This window comes from Podarcis gaigeae (genome assembly GCF_964106915.1).
Source record: "Podarcis gaigeae genome assembly, chromosome: 8".
Taxonomy (NCBI): domain Eukaryota; kingdom Metazoa; phylum Chordata; class Lepidosauria; order Squamata; family Lacertidae; genus Podarcis; species Podarcis gaigeae.
Genome location: NC_139684.1, coordinates 5,490,910 through 5,502,798, shown reverse-complemented (window position 1 = coordinate 5,502,798; position 11,889 = coordinate 5,490,910). Strand labels below are relative to the sequence as shown.

The 11,889-nt window shown below is 44.9% G+C and overlaps 1 protein-coding gene across 1 annotated transcript; it reads right to left on the bottom strand.

Moving 5' to 3' along the window:
- Positions 1–1,881: 1,881 nt before the first annotated feature.
- Positions 1,882–10,844, bottom strand: LOC310851211 (gastrokine-2-like). Its single transcript, XM_083753465.1, has 6 exons — positions 10,701–10,844; positions 8,408–8,464; positions 7,007–7,138; positions 5,861–5,971; positions 3,464–3,617; positions 1,882–2,120 (listed from the first exon to the last, which is right to left on the bottom strand). The coding sequence occupies exons 1-6, from the start codon at positions 10,710–10,712 to the stop codon at positions 2,038–2,040; spliced, it is 549 nt and encodes a 182-aa protein (XP_083609591.1). The 5' UTR covers positions 10,713–10,844; the 3' UTR covers positions 1,882–2,037.
- Positions 10,845–11,889: the final 1,045 nt, after the last annotated feature.

Below are 11,889 nucleotides of genomic sequence, written 5' to 3'. Positions count from 1 at the left end.
TGGGTCTTGATTTCAATTTCTTGAAATTTGAAGGAAGATTTAATAATGGGACATGAAGCACTGCAGTCAGTTGTGTCTCATTTTTAAAAATTCCAACATGTAACCACAGAGGCTTCAATCTAGGTGAGAAGAAGGGGAGCTCTGTGTTTGTGGGTGGGGGCAGGGAAGAGGGGCTTTCTATAAAGCATTAGCCTCCATTGCTTACTCACAACTTAATTTGCCGCAAAGAGACAAAAGTAGCACCTCAAGTTTCAACAGCTGGATTTCTGTTCAGTTTGCCCATTTCCGAAACTGGTACTCAGCTGGGTTCCCTGCATGGAAGAGGCGCAGAGACCTTTCTGCAGCCACAGCGTGTCTCTAATCAGCTACACTTTGGAACTCCCTGCCTATTGATATCTGGCAGGCACCTTCACTGTGCTCTTTTCAGCTGAAAACATTTTTGCTTAGACAAAACAATGTCTTTTTAGTTTATTAAAGGTAAAGGGACCCCTGACCATTAGGTCCAGACATGACCGACTGGGGTTGCGGCGCTCATCTCACTTTATTGGCCAAGGGAGCCGGCGTACAGCTTCCGGGTCATGTGGCCAGCATGACTAAGCTGCTTCTGGCAAACCAGAGCAGCGCACGGAAATGCTGTTTACCTTCCCGCTGGAGCGGTACCTATTTACTTGCACTTTGATGTGTTTTTGAACTGCTAGGTTGGCAGGAGCAGGGACCGAGCAACGGGAGCTCACCCTGTCGTGGGGATTCGAACTGCTGACCTTCTGATCGGCAAGTCCTAGGCTCTGTGGTTTGACCCACAGCGCCACCTGCATCCTTTTACTTTATTGCTGGTTTTAATTTTTTGGAACATTGTAGTTACTTATTTAATTGCTATATTCTTTTGTAAACCATTAGATGTGTTTCATTAACCATCAAGAGGTATACAAATTTTATGGAATTAATAAATATACTTAATGGAAAGAGTTGTGGCTGCCGAGTAAATGAGCAAAAATGTAGGCTATATTTCAGGACTAGCTACAACCTGGCTTGTGGGCCACATCAAGGCACCCACCAGAGCAAAATATTGATGACCCCACCGAGTGGAGGGGTATTAAATAAATGAATAAGCTAGAGACCGCACCTGGTCTTCAGCCTAGCTCAGCACTAGGATGGGATTCAAAAGTGCCACCACCCCAGTCATCTGATTGGTTATTTGATGAGTGAGAAGGCAGCTGAGCTGCATGCAAGAGAGTGGAGCGAGTGTATCTACCACTGTAAAGGCACCTCTCAGGCACAAAAATGTTGGCACACACACACCCTGGCTTTAAATGCTCAGAGACATGCTTAGTTCTTCATCATTTATTGACATCTTTCTTAGCTAAGACAGACGCTGAAGATGGGTTCTATCTAGGGCAGTGGTTCCCAAACGCTTCAGAGCCACTGCCTCCTTGGCCCCATAGAAACATCCGCAGGGCCGGATTTAGGTTTGATGAGGCCCTAAGCTACTGAAGGTAATGGGGCCCTTTATATGTCCAGCTGTCCTTTGTCAACAACAAATTGTCGTTGTTTTTTGTGTTGAATATATGCTACACGGTAATTTATGGACCTAATAGGTATCTAAAGCCATTTGCACATAACAAAATATGTTTTTTTATCTTATATTTTGGAAATGTACATCCAGTTTTCTATCCAGGGGGCTCAAATGCATTTTCTTAAATGATGGTTGATGGCTTTTGTCGCTGCATATGCCACACAGGAGCTAAACAGCAAAAGGACCTTATTTTGTAGTTGCTGGGGAGAAGGCTTTGGTTTAGGAAGGGACTTCCGGAATGGATTAAGTTTGAGAACCAAGGTACCACTGTAGTGACTTTGAAAATAAGAAGCCAAGAGTGGGGAAGGTTGGGAAGTTGCTTTTCTTTATTAACAGGTCTTGGGTTGGGCTGCAGCTTTCAAGGGAAGCAGAAGGAAGCCCAAGAAGCTGGGGAAAGTGAGATAATTCAATGGGAGGCAGAAAGCTTGGAAGAGCATGGAATACTGGGAGGCAGCTCAGGAAGTCTACAGGTTGAGGTTTCCGCAGATGGAGATGCCCAGAATGCCAAGGATGCCAGCCTTGGCACAGCCGCCGGCATGGAATCCACCTAGGTGGGAGGAGACAAGAAAAACAAATTACACACAAACTTAAAAAATAAATTTGAGACCTGAAAACTGCGATCCTATACCCACTTACTGGGTGGAGAGCAAGTAAGCCCCTGTGAATTCAGTGGGCCTTCGTAGACTTGGATAAGATTGCACTATTAGGCAGTTAGTGAGATAGACTTGTGGGATATAATCCACTGAGAGCAGTCAAGTACAACATTCCTTGTAATCCTAGAGAAGACATGCAGGGGAATGTCTGGTCCAGCCAGTCAAAACTTCCTGTTCCTCCTGGCTAGAGCATCCTTCTTTTTGCATGGGATAGAAGGTGGGCATGACCTTACCTGTCCAGGAAACAAAAGGACGAGTCACGGAGCACTCTCTCTCTTTTTCACTTCCTTCTTCATTGGACCAGCTTTTAGCTAGGAATGCTCAGCTTCTCAGCTAGCAGGAGCACTGGGGTTATTCCCCCATATGGGGTAGATCAACATGTACATATTTGTAACTAAGTCTGCCTTCAGGGATCCAACTGTGAACTGATGTAAGTAAACTTCTTTTATTGACTTTGAATAAGATTTTATTCTCTTTATTCTTTTAAGAGGGATTCAAGGGAACTTACCAGGAACGTACAATTCAATCTGAGACAGACTGAATTGTATAAGAGTGAGAGGCTTACACAAGCCTGCAACCAGCTATCTGCTGTGCGTGAGTAGGGGAATGTAAACTCTGCTAAGTAAAGAAACTTGCTAACACAAGTTAAAGGTAAAGGGACCCCTGACCATTAAGTCCAGTTGTGGATGACTCTGGGGTTGCGGTGCTCATCTTGCTTTATTGGCCAAAGGATAGCCGATGTTTGTTCGCAGACAGTTTTTCTGGGTCATGTGGCCAGCATGACTAAGCCGCTTCTGGCGAAACCAGAGCAGCGCACGGAAACACCATTTACCTACCCGCCGGAGCGGTACTTATTTATCTACTTGCACTTTGATGTGCTTTTGAACTGCTAGGTGGACAGGAGCAGGGACTGAACAATGGGAACTCACCCCATTGCGGGGATTTGAACTGCTGAGCTTCTGATCGGCAAGCCCTAGGCTCTGTGGTTTAGACCACAGTGCCACCCACGTCCCTAACACAAGTTAGGAAGGAGATTAATAAACAATATATCCTCTCCTGCCACCCTGAACATTCCCATACCTCTTCAGTAACCAATCCAGAAAACCTGCCACTCCAGTTTGCGGAGCCATTTTAGTCTAGTTTGATCTGCATTTCCATTGCACCTCCAACATTTAACGACTCTGGAAGTTCCATTTCCAAACTGAAGCAGCTGTTTGGCTGGACTGTGAATACTCACTCTCAACTTTTTCAACTTTGTAAACGGGCACGTTCTTGCAGAGCTTCTCGATGGAGCTGCCGAAAAGAAGCCACTCCTTGATTTCTCCAAAGAAAGAGTCACTGGGTTCATATTTCACCCACACATTTCTGGGGGACATCATCTTGTTCATCATCTAAAAAGGGAACGTGTTTATGAAGTAACTCATTTCTAGAGGGACAGCTGTGTTCATTTCCTGCTGCTGCACCAAGCATTGTTAAAGACTCCCACATTTATTGTGCCATAAGGCAGCTTTACGTAACCTGATGCCCTCCACAGGCAAAAGGATTCAAATGACAAAGAAGGTGATTCTGACTAAATATTAGGAACAACTTTCCAATAGTAAGAGCTATTCAGTAGTGGAATGGATTCGCTCAGAAACTGGTAGACATTCTTCACTGGATATTTTTAATCAGAGGTTGTCAGGGATCCTTTAGCTGTGATTCCTGCTATAACGATCTCTGGCAAGCAAGCAGCCTGATAAGCAGCAACGACTCTCCGTCAGTTTTATAAAGAAAAACACATCCAGAGCATGGCGTTCTGCCTGCTCTCATTAACCCTAGTTGCTCAGTCTGACTCATTGTCCCTCCCCCAACAGGAAGGATGCCAAAATCCCGCCTTTCTTCTCCTTCCATTCCATTACTCTCTGAGCCTCTCCAACCTCCTTGTCTGGGGACTGCAGGGCAGGCCTGTCTCTTCCCCAGAAGAGACAGCCTCTGACTCTGGCTTATCTGCTGGTTGCCTGGCAACGCTTTGACCGACTTCCAACTCTTCCTCTCCTTGGGAGCTAACAGCCTGTTTCCTGGGAAGGAGGGGGCCCGGTCTGTCCTCTCTAAACTCAGACAGACAGCTCCCATCTGCAGAGTCAGTCCCTTGCTCGCTCAGCTCAATTTCTGAGGCTGGCTCTTCGGCTGCGCTCGGGGGGGGGGGGGACATTCCTGACACCTGCATTGCAGGGAATTCAATTTGGGAGTTCCTTCCAACTCTACAATTCTATGATTCAAAGTACATAAACTGAATACAATATACAACTTGAAGACTGGGAAAAGATGTGGAAGGTGAATTTAAAATTTACAGTTTGTATTTTATTGAAAGAGAATTATATGAAAATGATGTATAGATGGTATATTACGCCAGAAAGTGGAAAGTATAAAAGTACAGAGAAAGTATTAAAAGGGATCTAAAACCTGTTGGAAATTTAAAGAAAAAGATGGTACATTTTATCATATGTGGTGGGAATGCACCACATAGAAATTATTGGGAAATTATATATAATGAATTGGAAAAAAAAGTTTTAAAAGACTTTTGTTAAGAAATCAGAAGCATTTCTCCTAGGAATTTTAGATCAAGATTAAAAAAAAAAAATGGAAATTATTTATGTATGCAACAACAGCGGCAAGAATTATATTAGCACAAGCATGGAAGACAGAAGAAATACCAACAAAACAACAATGGCAAGGGAAACTTATGGAATATACAGAATTGGCAAAATTAACAGATAAATTACAAGATGAGGATAACTAAGACTTTAAAAGAGAATGGGAACCATTTACAACATATATGAAGAGGCAACATAAAGAATTGGACTCACTGGCAGGGTTTGAATAAACAAACACAGTTGTATATATAAAAAAGTAAGACTATATGTATTGGGAAAATTTTGGGAAGTAACACACAGTAATATGGAAATAAAACAAAATGGGAGTATGAGGGAAGTCCAGGGGAGGAGGGGGGGAAATATGGAAAATTGTTAGAGAAATATTGTTAGAGGATGTATACATGGAAAAGAACAATACAACATATTTTTAAAAAACCAAAGTGCATAAACTGAATAGGTATGTACAATTTATGATATACGGTATTTTTTGTCCTATAGGGTGCACCGGCCCATAGGACGCACCTCATTTTTTTTGGGGGGGGGGGAAATGAATAAAAAAAATTATTTCCCCTCCCCAGCCGTGGCTGCCGCCCCAAGCCTTGCGCACACCTGCCCGAAGCACAGGGCACCCTCAGGAGGGCTCCGCGTGCTTCGGGCGGCAGGCTGCCACCCCAAGCCTTGCGCGCTCGGCGGGACCTCCCGCCGGGCGTGCAAGGCTTGCGGACACTCGCTGGGGCTGCAGGCTGCTGCCCGCAAGCCTTGTGAGCCCGCAGGAACTCCCGCCGGGCTTGCAAGGCTTGCGGATAGCTTCCTGAAGCCTGGAGAGCGAGAGGGGTCAGTGCGCACCGACCTCTCTCGCTCTCCAGGCTTCAGCGAAAGCCTGCATTCGCCCCATAGGACGCACACGCATTTCCTCTTCATTTTTGGAAGGGAAAAAGTGCGTCCTATGGGGCGAAAAATACGGTATACACTGAGATGTCTGTAATGAACTCTGCAGTTACCTGCTTCTCATAAGCCAGCCGCCCAACTTCTTCCAGCTCTGGAATGTAGCCTTTTTCCATCTTCATGACAAAGCAGGCCCGTCGAGAAAAGAGCCGAGTGGCGATGTATCCCTGTCATTCACAAAGTGGAATAATAGTTGAGATTAATGTACTGGGCCTTCCGGGCTCCTTTTCGCTCCCCCCCCCCAAAGGTAGGAATCGACATTGGCTTTCAGTCTGAACTAGAGGCCCATGGTAAACAAGAAAGACTATTTCTGAGGCCACTGGCCAATGTTATTAAAGGTGTCCGAATACATTTGGATGTTCTGCAACTGATGATTCAGCCTCATTTTGTAACATTTTTACTTTTAGTGGCAAGAAAGACTTGCCAAAATGCATTAATAATTTCAGAGGTAATGACAGGTGACTATTGACACATTTGTCTGAAGCCACATTTTGTATGAACACAATTTAAAAAAAAGAAAATAAATGACCATCTTCTCCGTTACAAACTGTGTGTGAACAAATTCAGAAAAATGCCTGGATTGGTGAACAAAGGGGTCTAACTCTGTCACTTGTAAAAGTGGATTTTGAGTCACCAACCTAACTCCTCCTATTGTGTCAAAATTGGATAGACTCAACAAGTTCTTCATTCTTGCCAGAAAACCAATCTGTATGTTGAATGTCAAGCTGACTTATTTTACGGAGCGAAGAAAGCCATTCATTCAAAAGCACGGATGAATTTGACTGTTCTGGAAACAAATTCCTCAGAATGTGACTGACGGGTGCTCGCCATTGGCATCACCCTTTACAATGTCTGTGATCACCCTAAAATAAGTTTATTTTAAATAGATGATACTGGGTGGATGGATGGATGGAATGCAGCTGAATAAAAAAAAGTTTCTGCCTATAATATTGGTTATTCCTGGTGTGATTTCTTTCTTTCCTGTGTTGTTAAGCCCACCTTTCTTCCATAAATGAACCCAAGGCAGAATTCCTGTGCTTCCAAGGCAGTCTCCCAACCAGGCGCTGACCAGTCCCAGACCTGCTTAGCTGCAACAAGGTAGATGGTGGCTCCACCTGCCTTCAGATCCACCCTCTGTCACCTGAGTCTGCTTTGCAGAGGACCCCAGAAGATTGTTGTGAGACAGAAACAGGTAGACTTACATGCTTGTAGTCAAAAATGGTATCTGAAGAGCAGAGTCCTCCATAGACGTGGATGTTGGCCACTTGATTCTCATTATCTATGGACACGGTTTGCTGGACATAATCACCATTGTAGCTTGGGATTCTGTAGACCTGAGAGTAAATATAGCCCCCCAAATTGTTGTTGTTATTATTTTTTACATATTCCTTGTTGTGAAGTATGACATAAGTAAAGGTGCTTTAAGTATATATATTTTCAAAAGTGTAATTCACTTAAACTTTCTTTTAAAAAATCAAAGTGACTAATGAGATAATCATTTAAAAGAACCCCATTATTGTGTAGTATGCCAAAGTACACAGCAGCAGGAAAAAAACCCCCATCAAATGCATGAAAAACTGGAGCAAAAATGAAAAACACAAATAATCAGCAAAGTGGGGGGCAATGATCTCTTTTGCAGCATCAGGAAGGAACCAACAGATCCTTGAAAGAGTCAGGTTTTAATCTGGCTTTTAACAGCACCCAGTATTGGGGGTCAGATGGCCGCAATGTTGGCACTACCATTACTGTGCAGGCGGGCACTTGCCCATGTGACAGGAGCTCTGATGCTGAACCTCAAGGTAGCTGATTCCCAGTTTAAAGGTAAAGGGACCCCTGACCATTAGGTCCAGTCATGAATGACTCTGGGATTGCGGCACTCATCTCACTTTACTGGCCGAGGGAGGTGGCGTTTGTCCGCAGACAATTTTTCTGGGTCATGTGGCCAGCATGACTAAGCTGCTTCTGGCGAACCAGAGCAGCGCATGTCAACGCCGTTTACTGTCCCGCTGGAGTGGTACCTATTTATCTACTCACACTTTGACGTGCTTTCGAACTGCTAGGTTGGCAGGAGCTGGGGCTGATCAACGGGAGCTCAACCTGCCATGGGGATTTGAACCACCGACAGTCCGATCAGCAAGCCCTAGGCTCAGTGGTTTAGTCCATGTCCAGTTTATACCAGTTTAGGGGTATAAATAAACAGCATATTCAACTGGGCTCTGAAGCTAACAGATCATCAATGCAAAATGAACAATACCAGAGTAATATGTTCTAACTGCCATTCTCTGCTAACAAACTCAGAGCCTCCAAACTGTGAGCCTGTGTTTTCAGAGGGGCAGGATACAACCCTGTCCAAAACAAGGTGCAATTCTGCAAATCCACCAGTACTTCTATCTTAACTGTATAAAGTTAACGTTTTGCTTCATTTCTGCGAGTCCCACTTTTCACAGTATTTTAGGAGTTCTGCTCACTTCCGCATGCTGGTGTTGTGTAGGGCATACATGCAGTGGGATAAATAAAACAGCAGCCCCAGTATAGTAAATACCACCACAATGGTTACGTCATTTGAAGTGTTACCATGGTGAAAAAGAGATGATTCTGTTTACCTGGAAAGTGGCAAAAGCTGGGCTCCAGAAGACCCCCAGAACAGCGATTAATACAGCCTGGGGAAAGAAAAGTGGGAGGGGGAAGATATTTTCCATCAAGATAAAATAGGACAGCAAACTCACAGTTGGAAGTGGCTCCATTTAAAGCAGTAGTTCCCAAAGTTTTTGGGGTCACTGCCCCCTTGGTTCCATAACCTCATTCCCAAGGCCCCTTACCCTACCCTGAGGAAGATAATAACACAATATAATTCAAAACAGACAGAATTAATGGCACATTAAGTCAATTAAAATTATTTAGTTAATTCAACAAAATGGATGAGCTAGATCCAGTGATAACCAACTTTTCAAAGTCTGAGGGTCACTAACATCTCCAGGACTCCTTTGCCAGCCCCTTGCCTCTTTGCACACCCCTAGGTAATACGCCCCCCCCCCCCCCGTGCACTACCACTCACTGCAAGCACTTGTTTGATTTGGGGCTAATGGCAGTGAAGTCAATGTGGGTGGGTAGCTTTGAACCTTCTGCTACCTTCTAGAAGCTCCCAGCACCACAAGTGAATGCACAGCGATTCCATACATGCGTAGCATTCAGGGATTGTCAATGCCCTGGGAGAGCAATATTACCAGTGCCCCATGCTGGTATTAGAAGAAGAATGGGATTTCCCTTCCCCAAGGAATGCAGAGGAGAACCAGAAGCTCTATTCTTCCCAACTCCCACAAAGAGGCTGCATTTTGTTCCCACCAATCCACTGAATGAAGAGAAGAAGAGGAGGAAGAGTTTGGATTTGATATCCCACTTTATCACTACCCGAAGGAGTCTCAAAGAGGCTAACATTCTCCTTTCCCTTCCTCCCCCACAGCAAACACTCTGTGAGGTGAGTGGGGCTGAGAGACTTCAGAGAAGTGTGACTGGCCCAAGGTCACCCAGCAGCTGCATGTGAAGGAGCAGGGAAGCAAACCTGGTTCACCGGATTACGAGACTACTGCTCTTAACCACTACACCCCACTGGCTCTCCTGCAGGACCTTCAGAGAATCTACCCAAGACATACCTCACTTCTTGGTTTCTTTATTTAAAATATTTGGGAACCGCACCTCATTACAATAATACCCAGGCAATATACAATCAAGCAATTCAACGCAAAACAGGAATGCAACATTCAATCAAAGCAGTCCAGTAAAGGCAACATATCATGATTTCAGTAGCTAGGAATCATTCAGCTGGCATCAGAGGCTGGAGTAAGCCTGAGTGATTATCCATGTTCTCAACAGCCATTGGCAGCTGTTGCCCTCAGTGGGTGGAATTCCATTCCCCAGTCAGGGGGCCACCACGCAGAATGCCCTGCTCCAATTTGCCATACTATGAACCTCCACAGGCCTTGGAATAACACACCAAATTGAAGGTTGCCTGTGGAAGAGCTCCCCACCCCCCACCCCAATCTCGGGATCCTCTTTTATCCTTCTCTGGAGCTCAGATCTCCTGTACCCTGACATGCCATATTTTCAGTTTAAACATCCATGACGTTCAAAGTTTTGATTGTGTTGTGGGGTTGAGGGGGTCAGTGCCCCGAGTCCCTTCCAGACATGGGGTCCTGTACATAGTGAGGGTTAGGGTCCAATAGGGGATTCTGTTGCTGAGCTAGACAGGCAAGTTTTTGAGGAAGACGTGACCTCAGCTGGCCACTTAAGTGTCCTCATCAGCATCCCAAAAGAATGAGCCAGGTCGCAAGAACTACAACAAGTGATGGTGGGCCTCTAGGCTGAAGATTCCTTCACCTGCTCACCTAGCTGCTAGGTAGGAGAACTGTAGCCAGAGAGTGTGTGAGAGAACTGAGCTGGAAGCAGCCTGGAGGATGGAGAAATAGAGACCTGCTTGCTCTGTGACTCACGGAGAAGCAAGATCTGTTGGGGTGCTGATGTTGTGAGTCCCTCCATCCTATACTCAAGCTATATAGATGTGTAAATAAAACCAAATATGCTAAAGACATCACAGTCTCTTCTGACCTTCATTCCAAGAAATCTGAACCCAGGTGTGGTGTGTAACAATATAATCCTACTCTGCTGTCAGAAAATTGTTCTGTAGTTACAGAAATGAGTTCATTCAAAACCAAAGCAAGTTCTTTCAAAATTCACAAAATGTAAAGTTTTGGATGAGGTAAAGGTCCCTGTCTCCTTCCCAGACATGCTAGCTTGCGGTGAATTCCCACCTGCTACGAATTTCCACCCTTACAAAGACAATTCACAACCTCCCCTAAATATATTAATTTTTGCTAAAAGGATTCTGCCAGCTATACTCACGAGTCCGCTCATTTTTCTCTCAGATAAGGGGAAGAAGCTGAGAAGCAAATGGAATAAGATTCCCGAGACTTCGAACTTTTATATCTTGCCCGTAGGTGTGGGGAACATTACACAGAAATAGGCCCCATACACTTCGGGACTCCATATCTATCGGACCCGCCATGGTAAACGGCTTTATCTGCATTTTGGGCTGAGCCGATAACCACGCCCGATAGCCCAGAGTACATTAGTCAGCTGCGAAAAAATTCCAATTCGGTCATTTTGCAAATATCAGTTAACCCTTTCTAGAATGTCTGCACCTGCCTGCCTCTAGTCTGCCCATCTGCTATACGATATCAGGTTCTTAAATAGAGAGGTGTGTGTCTGAGGTTCTGTGAGGGAGGGGATGCTTCTGAAATTCCCCTCACCTAAATTTTACCAGGATTTTGGAGTTCCACATTACTGAGCTTTGTTGCCGCAGCAGAACCCAATATGCATGGAAAACCCTCTGTTCTGAATTTTGCTCAGACCAACTAGTTAGTCATGGACTCCATAACTTGCTTGCTGGTTTCCCATTGGAACTTCAGATTGGCCACTGTGAGAACAGGATGTTGGACCAAATAGCCATTGGCCTGATCCAGGATGGCTCTTTTATGTTTTAAATAGTGCTTATCCCTGCACCTCTAGAGTGCATTACATAGGAACAGAGTCAGACTATTGGGTCTAGCTTTGAATTGTCTACACTGGCCAGCAACAGCTCTCCAGGATTTCAGACAGCCTTCCCACACAGCCCTGCCTGGAGATTTCACTGGGGAGATCTAGGACTTCCTTTTATCTGTCCTGGATCTTCCAATATCCAGCTTCGTTGGAGGTTGGTGGGTTCTAGCGTCAAGAGAAAGGGAGAAAAAATTTTCTCTACCCATTTCCTCCTCTTGCTTGCCTTTTTCTTCTTCTAAACTTTACACATGTTGAGATTTCCTCGCAGGGGCGGTGTGTCCTTTTTCGCTGCTTCAGATGAAACAGGAATTCTGCCTCCTGCCACCACTGCATGCCCTGCCGCATTCTCCGTTGGCAGAGAAGCAGTGCTGCCATTGGCACCAATTTCAGGCAAGATCATACCCATTTTGGGCGAGGTTTTGCCCAAAATCGCACAAGATCTTGCTCGCTCTGCAAGATCTCATTCAAATCGAATCAAGTACCTTTTTCAGCA